This window comes from Peromyscus leucopus, chromosome 14 (genome assembly GCF_004664715.2).
Source record: "Peromyscus leucopus breed LL Stock chromosome 14, UCI_PerLeu_2.1, whole genome shotgun sequence".
NCBI classification, from domain to species: Eukaryota; Metazoa; Chordata; class Mammalia; order Rodentia; family Cricetidae; genus Peromyscus; species Peromyscus leucopus.
This window is the reverse complement of record NC_051075.1, coordinates 77,526,286-77,540,932: the sequence shown is the minus strand read 5'-3', so window position 1 is coordinate 77,540,932 and position 14,647 is coordinate 77,526,286. Positions and strand designations below refer to the sequence as shown.

General features: G+C 44.8%; 1 protein-coding gene and 1 long non-coding RNA gene across 12 annotated transcripts in view; one reads left to right on the top strand and one right to left on the bottom strand.

Moving 5' to 3' along the window:
• The window catches only part of Ppp2r5c (protein phosphatase 2 regulatory subunit B'gamma), a 147,659-nt gene that overhangs the window by 32,432 nt on the left and 100,580 nt on the right, over positions 1 to 14,647 (bottom strand). For all 9 annotated transcript variants that reach the window (XM_037210846.1, XM_028883814.2, XM_028883815.2 and 6 more), the window contains 3 exons: positions 3,361 to 3,471; positions 1,907 to 1,999; positions 1,698 to 1,828 (listed from right to left, as the gene is read on the bottom strand). In XM_037210846.1, coding sequence (XP_037066741.1) covers positions 1,698 to 1,828; positions 1,907 to 1,999; positions 3,361 to 3,471 — 335 coding nt within the window. The remainder of the gene's footprint in view (positions 1 to 1,697; positions 1,829 to 1,906; positions 2,000 to 3,360; positions 3,472 to 14,647) is intronic.
• Positions 1,075 to 14,224, top strand: LOC119089026. Of its 3 annotated transcripts, XR_005092869.1 has the most exons (5): positions 1,075 to 1,393; positions 3,601 to 3,752; positions 6,499 to 6,628; positions 9,031 to 9,158; positions 13,440 to 14,224. It is a non-coding gene; the product is annotated as an uncharacterized LOC119089026 (long non-coding RNA). The 3 variants fall into 3 exon arrangements; XR_005092870.1 differs by lacking the exon at positions 3,601 to 3,752; XR_005092868.1 differs by lacking the exons at positions 1,075 to 1,393; positions 3,601 to 3,752 and having other exon boundaries at positions 6,398 to 6,628.

The following is a 14,647-nucleotide window of genomic DNA, read 5'->3' as shown; positions in this document are numbered from 1 at the left end:
GCCTGAACTTCAGGGCTAAGAATCTGGAATTTAAGTTGTACCCATTCCGTGTAGAGAATGACATCAGCTAAGGAATGAATGATCTTGTGAAGAAGCAGAGCACCAAGAAGTGAAAAACAGGAGCTGAATATGTAGGAGCTGACATCATTCCCTGACTACAGTCAGCAAGTCAGGGCTGGGCTGGGCTCTATTACAGAAACATTATATATTATTATAAGGAACCTGGAAGGGGCTCAAAGGGAAGCCACATGGTGAGGGCCCCAACATCACAATGTGCCATCAGGCGCAGGATTCAACTACAGGGATACACCAGGCTTGGAAGGACCGGGAGGGCCACACAGGCTGCTTGGTCTCACTGTCTCAGCTCCCCTTTCTTGGCCACTTTCAGTCACTGTGGGGAAGAAAGGACCAGGCAGGCATAAGCAGGCTCTTGCCCCACAGCTAGATTGTGTAAAACTTCTTATTTTATATCAGATGGGTATCACAGTGTTTCCAACACTACTAAGATTTGTTAGTTTTAGGCTTCCCTAGGATCAGATCTCTGAGAGCACGGAGTCGACCCAAGAAGCCAACAATTACAAGAATAACCTCGGTAAGCTTTCCAGGTACTAGTAAGAAAGAGCTACAAAGTAGGCTGGGCATAGTGACACACACCCTTCATCCCAGCAGAAGCAGGAGACATAGGTCAGCCAGTGATAGGCTAGCCAGGGCTACATAGTGAGACCATCCCATAGAAGAGCAACACAGACTCTTCTACCAGTACCCACTGTGTGTCACTGTGGGACGCACACAACCCCTGGTGCCACTGAAGCTGCTCCTAGGGAGGAGGGACCGTCAACTCGGGTGGACTTCAGCCTGGGATGACACATGGCTGCCCAGCTTGGGAGTGGGCAGAACCTGGAAGCACAGAGGTAGCCCGGGAAGCTGCACGTTAACCAGAGAGCAGCAGTGGTGCGAACCATGTGAATGTAGCCCTGACTCATCTGGACCTCGAGGCAGATAAGGCTGCCTGAGCTGTGGCAATCTTTCTGCCTCAGTCTCCTAAGCCCTGGGATTCTAGGCGTGTACCTTCATGCTCACTTGCGATACCAGACCTTAAGACTCATGAGGCGTGGTCAAAGATGAGACAAGGGTGGGGATAAAACATCAGGGGTCATAGCAAACAATCCACTTGAAGGGTTTTGGTATGTCCTTTCTGAGCTAGAGGCCGACAGCACAGGTCTGGGAGTATATAGAAAAGCCGTCCTGCTCTGTCTGCCACCAGGCCCCCCCTCCCCCTCTGCTTAGCTGGCCCTCAAACTGCTCACCTAATTCACAGATCTTCCCAGGCAAAGGCTGACTACTTCCTTCCCTCCTCCTTCCTGTCTTCCTGTGACTGAGCAGGAACAATAAGGTAACAAGCAGGTGAATGGGACACAGTCAATTCACTCACACTCAGGGCAACTGGACAACTCTATAGGAACTCAAGCAAGGGTGGTGTATGTGGTAAGGCGTTGGAGAGCAGAAGCAAGAGCAGACCGCAAGGAAGTGAGCAGTCAAAACTGCATCAGGAAGCGGAGTGGGCAAGGTACCCAGTGTGGTGGTGGTGGTGGTGTGTGTGTGTGTGTGGGGGGGGGTCACTTGCACATGACTCAATTTCCCTCCTCTGTCTTTGATGTGATAGCATCGAGGGAGGGTAGCAACCACATGGGACTTACCTATAAAATATATTATTTATCTGTTTCCTGATGTAAGCACGCAGACCTAAGAACTTCCCGTAGATTCTGTGAAGGGTAGTTTTTAGAAAATCTCTCTCCCGAGGATCCTCGCTGTCAAAGAGCTCTAGAAGCTTTAAGAAAAACAGCACTTAGTGACAATGACCATTTTGTACTTAAGGCTGCTAAGGAACACCTAGGTGGAAACTTACCTGTAATACAAACTTCTGATCAATATATTTCTTTGCTATATTGGGCTGGAAATCTGGAGACTCTAAAAATCTTAAGAAAAATTCATAAACAAGCTAGGAGAAAAAAAAACAATGTGTCAAATAACATGGTACTTCATAAATGGATTAAACACCTCAAACTCAATCTTTATTTTGCTTGAAAATATTAGACTTAAAAACACACATGCAAAATTAATGCTGAATTGTGTGGCTTAGCATAATTCTAACTGCAGACCGAATTCTTTCATTTAGCGAGAACCACAGACTATCTCTTAAATGGTACACAGTGCTTTCCATGGTGCTCAGTTGCTACACCTGGGACCATGATCAAGCTTGGGGGTGAGATCTGCAGTTTGCCATCTACATGTATCATGGAGTTCTAAGCAGACAAGAACTTAAGGATTGCCTGGGAGAGGAACACAAAAACACAGACACTGAACCACAACCATTGTGGTTCCCTTTGTAAATAAACACAGCATAGTTGGCTGGACAACGTGGATGGTCTGTCATTAGCTGTGTGGAAGCCAGATGCCTGGAGGGCAGAACATCTGGCTCCTCCCTTCTTTTTCCCCTCCTCACCAAGGACATACATAAATGCTCTGCTTGTGCTGGCCTTATAACCAGTCAACCTGGCATCTTACAGGTATGTTGGGAAGTATCATCTGTCAGCAAGGAGCCTGGGATGCACAGGGGCATAGGTTAAACCCTGGCACTGAAAACTGGAAGTACATCTGGGAAACGCTCTAAGTCTGTGCTAGCTGACTTTATGTCAACTTGACACAAGCTGCAGTCATCTAGGAGGAGGGAACCTTGATTGAGAAAATGCGTTCATAAGACTGGGCTGTACACAAGCCTGTAGAGCATTTTCTTAATCAGTGATTGATGAGGAAGAGCTCAGCCCACTGTGGGTGGTCCTGGGTGCTATAAGAAAGCAGGCTGAACAAGCCATGATGAGCAAACCAGTAAACAGCACCCCTCCATGGCTTCTGCATCAGCTCCTGCCTCCAGGTTCCTGCCCTGTTTTGATGTCCTTTGATGATAAAGTGATATGGAAGCCAGATACACCCTTTCCTGCCCAAGTTGCTTTGGTCATGGTGTTTCATCACAACAACAACAACTCTAACTAAGACAAAACCCAAATTCAACGTTGTTAGTAAAGCTAGTATCATCACTGAGGACAAAGAAATAAGTCTCCATTTCTGTAGCTTGTGTAAAGTGTTTTCATAAAATCAATCAATCAACCAACCAACCAACCAACCAATCAATCAATCAATCAATCAATCAATCAATCAATCTTTCTTTTCTTCCCCTCCCTGCTCTGCTAAAAAGAGATCCCTTTAGATCAGAAGCCCATTGGTCAACAGCTAAAGAGAGGCCCTGGGTCACCACCCACATGGCATACTCGATCCTATCTGGGCTGGTGCCAAGTCCAGTACCTGCAGATGAGGCCAGGCTGCTTCTAACGTTGGTTCATCTTCTTCTGGGTCAAATTCTGCTCCCGTAGGATTGGAGGAGGGTGGCAAGGTTCGAAACATGTTAACTGCAAACTAAAATCCACATGTTCCATGATCACAACCAGGATACTTAAGTATTACCAAGAACATTCCAAGAAACACTACACAATCCTAGGGATAGATGCTTCCCATTCTAAGCTGTTCTTTTTTCTTAAAATTCAGAAGAGGTGTGGGTCTCCAGAGAAGACAGGATCAAAGCTGCAGCTCAAAACAGACCTTTCTGGGCATGGGACCACCAACTAACTGCTATAAGTCACTCTGACTCTCACCTGTCAAACTGTTAAGAGACAGCTGACCCCAGCAGATGCTAAGAGGTGAGCACTGACAGGAGACTGTTAATCCAGTGAGTGGGCAAGCAAAAAGCCAGAAAAGGACAAGATGACAAAGACCACAGAAGAGACTAAAGAAACAGGAAAACCGAGAAAACAGCAAAGGCTATATATCGTACAGGGTCGGGCCTGTAACCACCATAGGAACACAAGGCAGATGAGTGACTTCTGGGGCAGCTGGAGATCACTTTTGAGACAGGACTGCTCTCTGGCACAGGGATGAGCTGATGGAGGGGAGTGTGTCTAGGGGCTGGCTGAGCAGAGCTCTTGGTCTATCTGGACCTGCACAAAACATGTGACTGGCCAGTGATATAAACAGCAAACTCTAGTTTTCCTAAGTCATTGACTTGTAAGGTTTTTTTTTTTGCATTAAGTTTAAATATGACCTATTATCTTATAACAACTATGAATCCATCAAATGCCAGTTAAGAAGTCTTGGGATCTAGTAACTGGCTTATAGGTGATCAAGAAGTCTTTGTCCCATCAGGAGGTAGAGGCAGGCAGATCTCTGTGAGTTCAGGGCCAGCCTGTTCTACAGAGTAGTTCCAAGGCAGCCAGAGTTGTTACACAGAGAAACCCTGTCTTGGGGAGGAAAAAAAAAGTCCTTGTCCCACATCGTCAAAACCACAAATCCAAATATCTGACATAAATGCAAATGCCAGCTCTAGGACAACCTCCCGGGAGGAGGCCTGGTCTAGTCAGGCAAACCAACACTGGGTACTTCTCTGTTTTCCCTTCTTTTTCTTTGTAAAGATTTATTTTCATCTTACGTGTTTGAATATTTGGCCTGTGTCTCTGTTATGTGTACTGTGTGCACACCTGGTGCCCGTGGAAGCCAGAAGAGGTGCTGGTTGCCCTAGAACTGAAGTTACAGATGGTTGCAAGCCATTGTGTGGGTGCTGGGAACTGAACACAGATCCTCTGCAAGAATAGCCATTGCTTCTAACAACTGAGCAATCTCTCAATTCTCCTTTTTGTTTTGTTTGAGACCTCAAGATGTAGCCCAGGATAGTTTCAAGATCAAAATCCTTCTGGCTTGGCCTCCTGGGAGTCAGGATTATAGGAATATGTCAGCACCAGCAGCTCCCTCTTCTTTCTTTACTGTCACTAATACCTAGCTTGCAAGCCGGGCATTTCTTACGATGTCACCAGCCACAAAAGCTAGGAGTGCAGTTTCTATGAAGAATGACATGAAGGTAAAGGGGCAGTAAAGGAACGCAAGAAAGGAAAAAATGGCTGGAAACCCAGAAACAATGTAAACTGTGAGAGGAAGAAAAGTCTAGGTGTTGAACTCCAGCACCTGTATGAATTATGAGTGTCGATTTCTGGCTTCTGGGGATTGGAGCCTTCTACGATCCACGGAATGTGCACAGGGCCCTGTGAGGCCCCCAAACAATGGATGATAAGCAGACATGCAGGATGTTTCTCAGCAGATGGGGATCAGGACAGGTAGTTTCCTGAGGTAATATACTGTTGAAGCTCAAGGATGAGATAAACAATGGGATGAGCCTAGTCACACACAGCCTGTGCAGGCCACCAGTTCTTCCCAAGGCCTGCCCAACAGTGATAGAACTGACCCTGTCACCACCAGCCAACTCCCTGGGCTCCCAGGTCGTCAATGTTGGGAGAAGAAAGTTAGAATTGAGTCCTTTGCCCGGACTGACTGTCCTCTTTCTCCTCAGATGGAGAGGAGCTAAGGGGCCTTCAAAAACGGGAGGCTGGCACTTTGCTCTCTGGTAGGTACAAGCTGCAGGCTCAGGCAGGTGCCAGCTCAGGAGCAGGGTAGGGTATGTGGATACCCAGTAGGGTCAGCAAAGGCAAAGCAAGCTGGGGAAGGAAGATCTCGTGATGCTGAACACTGTCGCACAGGCATGGACACACCACATAGGAAGGAACAACAGCCTGGTGGCGGCTAGAGGCAGTGACGGAGCAAACAAGCAACTGGTAACCTGCTCAGAGAGTGAGGGGGTCCCATGATAAGCCATTCACAGGTTATCCCCAGGAAAAGGTACAGATGCAACCCAGACGAGAGCTTCAAGTCAGATCGCTCTGCAACCAAAGACGACACAAGCCATGCAACCTGCTCCACGAGTACTTGGGAGCAGAACTGTGTGACGTCACGGACCATGGTGAAAGGCAACAGCTAAAGAGGGAAAAGGCAGCTTCTACTGTTGGGCTCTGTCGTCCAAGGAGTTCTCCCATAAGAAAACCTGGCTCCTGGAGCTCCCAGCCTCTTTCTTTCTTTCTTTCTTTCTTTTTTCAAGACAGGGTTTCTCTGTGTAGCTTTGTGCCTTTCCTGGAACTCACTTGGTAGCCCAGGCTGGCCTCGAACTCACAGAGATCCGCCTGGCTCTGCCTCCCGAGTGCTGGGATTAAAGGCGTGGCCACCGCCGCCCGGCCCCCAGCCGCTTTCTTACTGCACCATGGTACACTGACAGCTCCTCCTGAGAAAAGTCAACAGAACTCCGATGCTCAGTGCGGGAAGGGACAGAGGCGAACGCACAGTGTGACACCCCAAATGATACTTGGGGTTCTAATCTGGCAGCATTTATTTATTTATTTAGGTTTTTCAAGACAGGGTTTCTCTGTGTAACATCCCTGGCTGACCTGGAACTCAAAGACCCGCCTGCCTCCGCCTCCCGAGCGCTGGGATTAAAGGCCTGCGCCACCACTGCCCAGCAACACTTTTTAATATAAAAACTTGAGGAGTTAAATTTGTGAAAGGACACAGGTTAAGAAGAGCAGTGGTGCTGACGTCACCTCCACACTACTGAGACCTGTGTTGTTCCGCGCAATGGAACCAGGGCAGAGAAGCTCCAGCATCATCATCTACGGCAGGGACGGAGGACCAGAAGCCTGAGGTACTGTGTAGTCTGCCAGTGTGTCATGATCTTGTAAGTGGAATGTATATATTCAGAGTACACATGGAAACACAGACACATGACAGGACTGGGTCACATGGGAGGGCAGCACAGCACCATGGAACAGCACCTCTCTGTGCTTATCTAGAATCAAGACAGTAATGGACATTCTGCCTCTGCCAGCTCTGAAAAGGGCAAACCCTTTCTTCAAACCAGGCTGCTTTGAGGGTCACACAATGTCCGCAGAAGCATTCTGGCAGTTCCAACTGTTCGGCACGTCCCAGATGTCTTTCCTATAGACATTAAGAGCAGGCTTGCACGTGTGCATGTTTGTGTATGTGATCCACAAAGCTCCACCTGGCCATGACAGGGACTGACGGCAATGTAAGAAAGTACCTATCACTCCCATTTCCACTAAGTCAGCCCTGTAGCTTTCTCAAACTGTCTTATTCTCTGATTTAAATATAAGTCAAAATAGTTACGAAATAATTTTAAAAGAAGAGGGTTTTTTTTTGTTTTTTTGTTTTTTTTTTTGGGGGGGGGGTTTTCAAGACAGGGTTTCTCTGTCCTGGAACTCACTCTACAGACCAGGTTGGCCTCAAACTCACAGAGGTCCATCTGCCTATGTCTCCCGAGTGCTGGGATTAAAGGTGTGAGCCATCACCACCCAGCTAAAAAAATATCCTTATAGTTCAGCAGCCCTATGAAGCCTTTCTCTATCTGTATTAGTCATTACCAATTGGTAGATTAATGAACACTTAGCTGTGATGTGAAGCAACAGTCCCAAACAGAACAATGATTCTCTTTCCAGAGACACAGTTTTCATTTCTCAGCTCTTTGGTTTTTAACTACCAAGAGCTCCTGCTTCCTCAGTCTTAGTGAACATGACTTCTATTGGGAAGGCCAAAGGCCAAAAGATGGTTCCTTCTAAACACTCTTCCTCCCATAGATAGCCATGGAATGTGAGGCTCTGTAAGTCAAACTTCTGTCATTTGTCTGTATGTGACATACCTGTACAACAGGCCCAGACTGACATCACAGCAGGGCCACAGACACAAAGACCAAAATAAGAAACTAAGAGCAGCAATGTCAGCAACTAGAAACTGAACAGATGGAAAGATGTTATAAACACAGACATGAAGACATACAGCACTCAGAGTTACTGATCTGGTGCCCTCATAGAGAAAGTACAGAAACTGGTCAAGGCTTCACCAATACCTGCAGCACGGTGGAACCTTCCTCCTGAGGCAATGATGACCTACAGGGAACCCAGGGAGCAATTTACAAACTGAATGCGATCTCTCTTGAGTGGCATCAGGTGTCTTCTCAGTCACTCTCCACCTTATTGTTTGAGACTATCTCTCACTGAACCTGGAGCTCTCAGACTTGGGTATACTGGTCAGTGAGCACCCAGGATCCACTTACCGCCCCAGTACAGGGATTATGGATGCATGCTGTTGTGTTGGGCTTCTCGTGGATGCTGAGGATCAGAACTCAGGTCCTCATGATTGCATGGCAGGACTTTACCTACGGAGCTACTTCCCCAGTTCTGAATGCAATCTTAAACGTAAGTGAACAAAATCTTTGATAATGGTGAACTTAGCCCTTGGTAGACCCTCAGGAAAAGCATGAGTCACCTTTCTAACTGCACTAATTACCTGAAAACCATTAGCTCTCAGCTGCAACGCAATCATGGTCCTAACTGTGTCCCTAATTGTAGGCTCCTCCATGATGCTTTCTCTGGAATGTTATCTCAAACACACCTGGATGGTGGGGAAGTGCCAGGCTGAGGGCTTTTGTTCCTCTGCCTGACCCTGCAGCACTGTAGTAATTCTCCAGGGGAGCCAGGCAGAGCCTTCTTTTGCATGTCTCAATCTCACCTCCTTCTCCACAACCACAGCTGATTTCAAACAAGGCAGTTTCCCTCCAAGTAGATGCCTGCATGTGGCATTTAAAAATCTACACTTAAAATTCTTACATTTGAATAGTTTTTCATTTTTATAGTCCATTCAAATGTGATTGAATGTCACTTATCTGAAATGCTTCATATCAGAGTTGCTTGCATTCGTCTTCCAAACTGTGGAGTTTGTGTGTGTGTGTGTGTATGAATATATATATGAGCTATTCTGGGGTGGGATACAGGTTTAAACACAAAATTCATGTTTAATATGTACACTAAACATATAACCTGGAGATAAGTTAAAAAATATTTTCCCCATTAAATGTACTTAATTTACACAACATTTTTAGTGAGTCTAGGTCAAGTGTAAAAGTTTCTACTGTGGTATTATATTGATGCTCAAAAATTTAGCATTTGGACCATTTTTGAGTTTGTATTTTCAGCTTTGGGATGTTTATTCCATATGTTCTATTTTTTTAAAGTAAGATTTATTTATTTTAAGTGTACATGGAAGAGCCTGGATGTTATGTACTGCATACCAGTGTGCCCTGTGCCTGTGGAGGCTGGAAGAGGGCACTGGTTCTCCAGGATCTGCAGTTACAGATAGCTGTGAGCCTCCTGGTGGTGGTGGTAAGTGACCTGGGTCCTCTGTAAGAGCAGTGAGTGCTCTTTTTTTTTTTTTTTTTTTTTTTTTTTTTTTTTAACAAGACAGGGTTTCTCTGTGTAGCTTTGGAGCCTGTCCTGGATCTTGCTCTGTAGCCCAGGCTGGCCTCGAACTCACAGAGATCCGCCTGGCTCTGCCTCCTGAGTGCTGGGATTAAAGGCGTGCGCTGCTACCGCATGGCCGCAGTGAGTGCTCTTAACCATCACTCCAGACACTCAACTTGTATGTTCTAAAGTAATGACTGAAAATACTAGGGAAATAAAAATTTACACAATCTTTATAGATTATTAAATAAAGAGAATGTAGTTGAAAAATTCTAACAACTGTTTTTCTAACAATTCTGAGCTTTCTTTTTTCTTTTTGTCTTTTTTTTGGTTTTTCAAGAAGGGGTTTTTCTGTGTAACAGTCCTGGCTATCCTTGGACTTGATCTGTAGATCAGGCTGGCCTCAAACTCACAGAGATCCTCCTACCTCTGCCTCCCGAGTGCTGAGATTAAAGTTGTGCACCACCACTGCTGAGTATTTTAGGCCTATTGTACAACTAAATGTGCAACCTATCTTACTTCTGATAAGAATGAAACAGGACACTCTTTTTAGTGTATGAGTTTATTTAACCTTTTTTAGTTTAAGAGCAGAAAATTCATACATGACAAGTAATAATTCTTAAGTCAGTTCAATTAATGTAAGTTTCAAGATAACAGTGGAAGGGCTGGGCTGTAGCTCAGTTGGCAGAGTGCTTGCCTGGAGAGCATGGAAGCCTGGGTTCCACCCCAGCAGATCATACAACAGACATGGTAATACATGCTTGTCATCCTAGGCATGTGGAAGGTGGAAGCAAGAGGGTCATACATTCAGGGCTATTTTTGGCTATGTAGCCAGCCTGGGCTACATGAGACCCTGTTTCAAACAAAACAAACCAGAAAACCAAACCAAACCAAGTGTTTGCTGAGTATGTAACTGCTTGGAGGACATCTGTCATGCACAGGCCCTAGGTTCCATTCCCAGCACCACAAGAAAGCAAAGCAGAAAAACAGCGGATCAAGAAATGTGCCTTAAGTTACTTACCATGAGCCAAAGGTTAGTTTTAAGTAGATTCTGAATGTTGTACTCCCAGAAGTTCTATGCTCACAAACTTCACCACACAAAAAGCTGGAAGTCTGGTCTAGTGAGTGGTTACACCTGGATTCTAGCTCAGCATTCTAACACGTTTGCCTTGTCTAGCAGACCGACGTTTTTATTGGGATAAAATGTGAAGGATTTGGGAGGGCTTCAGAATATTCAATGAATACACTCTACCTCCCACACAGTGTAGGGAAGTGAAAAGGCGCCATTCAGAGCCTTCGACTCCCCAGTCACTGCCATGCCATCCCCTAGACCCCAGCTGATGCACAAAGGCACAGAACCATCACTTTATGCAACGGCCTTAATCCTACATCCTTGTGCTTACTGCTGGGTCCGCTGGGCCATAGCTAAGTGTAATAAGGGATGGGGTTTACTTTACTGTCCCAAAGACCAAAGTACTAGGTATTCTGATTCTAGGAGATGGGAGCAGATGAGGAGCCCTATAATTGCCACCAGGTCACTGCCAGGCTGTTGAGTACAGAAAAGAACCCAAGTGGAGTTCAGCGGTTAGGGCAGGGCAGGGACAGAGGAGGGAGCTGCCCAGAGTTCTGCAACTAGAAAAGGTCCCGTCATCGATTAGCACAATATCACAAAGGAACGTGCTGTGAGAAAACTATCAGAGTCCATGAAAACACACAAGAGGATTAGAGAGAGCCCAGTACAGTTGGTTCTTTACCTGTGGGTTCTATGTCCTTGGATTCAGTCAACCAAGGCTCAAAAATATTTCCCAATAAAATGCTGCATCTCTGCTGAACATGTAGGCTTCTTTTTAAAGCCATGATCTAAACAATATAGTGTAATAACTCATTACACAGCATTTGCACTGTACTAGATCTAAGTATCTGGAGATGACTTAAAGCGGAGGTAACTAAGAGTGGACAGGAGGACATGGTTATGCAGACACAATGCCCCTCATGTAAAGCACTTGAGCACCCCAGATGTGCAAATCCCCTTGGATACTCAGAGTTGACTGTACTACGGGAAGCTGAGCAGAGTGGCTGCTTTAATCAAGCAGACCAGGAAAATTCACACCCATGGAGCCTTGGATTCAACATCAAAAGAACCTTGCCTTGTCAATGGAAAGTTGCTAGCCCTGGGCTAGTATGGCTCAGATCCTGCCTAATGCATCTTAAAAACAAGTACCAAAAAGGATGGAACTACTTCCATATGGATTAATTGTATCTCAAGTATATCTCAAAAAAGTTAAAAGGAAAATCCTAACTCTATAGGCCTCAATGGGACAAAATTCACAGTTGCACATAGCTAAAGATGACCAGACAGGTAGAAAAGCAGGGGAATATAATTTCCAGAGAGAGAGAGAGAGAACAGGCCATTCATCTGAACAGACCTGATGGATGTGGGTATCAGCAGACAATAGTACTGAGGGCATGTTGTATCCAAAAGTTGAGGTATAGACATAGAAGCTCTAGACAAAAGATGCAAATCCACCACAGAGATGATGACCACAGTAGAGAGACAAGAACTACAGGGTGGAACGAACAGCTCGACACCACAGGAGAGAATGGGACCCTGAAGATAGAAAGGAATGATGAAACGAGCAGGAAGCTGGGGATATCAGAAAGCAAAGAAACAGTACCGTGAGCTTGGGACACCTCCAAGAAGCCTAACATGACACTGGGATCCAACAGATGGCAGTGTCCGAGAACACAGTCCCTGAGACCAATGACAGAGCACAGTGGAGTACAGAAACAGACTAATATAGTCAAATGATGTACAACAAGGTACAAAGCTGTTCTATGGAGACTGGCACTTCTTTATGGGTAGAGCAGTTCAACATCCATATGCTAAAAGAGCCTGTAGTCAAACAGGCCACAGATCTAAATGCAGAATGTAAACCTGTAATAAAAACACAAGGAAAACCTTTCTGAGTTCCCCTGCCATGACACCACAGTATTATCAATTAATAAATCAGAAATGACTTCATCTAAATAAAGAACAGAATTCTTGGGTGCTAACATGTGCTGGCCCCAGAATCCATTGCAACGTGCACCAAGTTCATGAACACCTGTGTCCAAAGTTCATCTATAAACACAGCAGCTTATGGTCAAAGCTGGAAGCAAGCCAGCATCATCAACTGGGGAAGGGGTAAGCACATTGGGTACTTACATAATGAACAGCCAGCAGTTATAGGGTACTACTGACTCACCCAACAAGATAAATCCCAAACATTTGATTAGCAACAGGAACCAGACCCCAGTGGTCACATCAGGATGGGCCCACCTCCCTGCCGTTCTGGCAAAGACCACAGCACAGGTATGTAGAGAAATTAGAGACTATTACAGTTTCAGAAAGATACTTGCTAGGCCAGAAGCTCCTTCAAAGTTCCTGGCTCACCCCATCCCCACCCTCCCCCACCCCCCAGTCCTTTTAATCTCTTGGCCGTGCTCCAAGAGCAAAATTAACACCTAGCAACTCTGATGGCTTGAGGCTTGCTACAGAGACCAGACAGCCTGACATTTGCTGCCATCTTTCTGCTTGTGCCTCCCGAGCACTGGGATTACAGGAGTGGGCCATCATACCTGGCTACTACCTAACAACTCTGGATCTTAAACATCTAGCTTTACAGAGATATAACTCACAAGCAATTAGCTACGTACATGTGACACACTGGACATGTTCCTCACAGAGTGCCTGTGAGACCACATATGACAGACAATGAACTCATTCATCATCCTCAAAGGTTTCTCAACAGTCTTCTCAAAAAACAACTCAAATGAGTTAATTATGTGGTTGGAAATGGGAGATAGACAAAATAGGGAAAGGACAAAGTGAAGAAAAAGCTGAGTTTCTTTCTTTTTTTTTAATTTGCTTCATTTGTTATAAAACAGCCATGTACTTTCTATTTAAAACCATCAAACAAGGAAAAATTTCAAAATTGTAAGAGCAGATCTCTAAAACAAATGCTGATAATTTCAAAGTTAGCTTGCTCTGTCATTCACTCTTCTTTAACCCATGTTACTGGGAGGTTGTAAAACACAGGCAATGAAGTAAACAGGGGCCACGTGATTGAACGCTCACTTGAAGGTTTTAAACTATACTGGAAACTTCCCGGGAGACTCTCCTTTTCTTCCTAGTTCTAAATGGGCTTTCCTTTCCCATTGCAGACTCTCATCACCATTACAAGTACTCCTTTCCACACCCAAACAGCAGGAACAAGAGGAGAGAGGGGTGTCCAGGTCAACCACCACACGGCACACCGCCTGAGTGTCCTGGGATGTGGGTGTGAAACCTGAGGAAAAGCTGTAAGCCAATGTGTAATCCAGTATGCAACAGTGACTAAATTAACAGGGCGAGCTCTAAAATAATGGGGTAAACTCATTTTCCTGGAAACCCACAGGAGTCCCACACAGGCAGTACCACCATCAGGCTACACAGATGCTTACTTTTAGCTTTTTTTTTTCTTCTCTAAATTTGTGGACTTTTGATGACAATAAATGTGGTACATAATCGTTATTAAAATGTTTTAAAATTATCAAAACATAGCAAAGGGGAATTTCCAAGGTCACACTATCCAAAAGCAGGTATTGCTAGCAGCTGGGACTGTACCACTCTGGATTTATTTTTAGAGTCTACTTAAACAAGAAACCAATAACTCAGTGTCTGGTATGAGTGACACTTTGCTGTTTATTTCATGACTCATTTTCTCTTTGCTATTTTGATTTCATCCTTATGAATTTATTTCTATGTCATAGACATAAAATGACTTCACACCACATGCTGTTAATATTCCAGTCACCACTTAACCTAATCTAACCAATTCTCTATGAAACAGTGTTATAGTTTAATGTTCTAAATACAAATAAGCAACAGAAAAGTTTGACTGTGGTATACCAGTTTGGTAATGCTTGCCTGGCATGTATGGGGCTTTAGTTCCAATCACCAGTACTGCGAAAAACAACACTCATGTCCCGGGAAAAAAAACAACAACCTTAAAGCCACAAAAATTAACCCCATTTCAGGTATCCAAGTCTGGGAATGAAAATGAGAAACAAGGGAGAGTTGGCTCAGTGGTTAAGAGCACTTGTTTTTGCGAAGGACCCGAGTTCAATTCCCAGCATCCACTTGGGGACTCACCACTTCCTCGGGCACCAGACATGCATGTGGTGCACAGACATAAATGCAGGCAAAGCACATTTTTTGTTTTGGCCTCTTTTAAAAAATTTGCTTCATGATGAGGGATGATGAGTGAGTTCACTATGTATCATATATAGTTTCACAGGCACACTATGCGGAATGTGTCTATAAAAATATATTTATGAATAAAATAAATATAAAAAACATTAAAAAAATTAGAAACAAAACCTAGACTAGC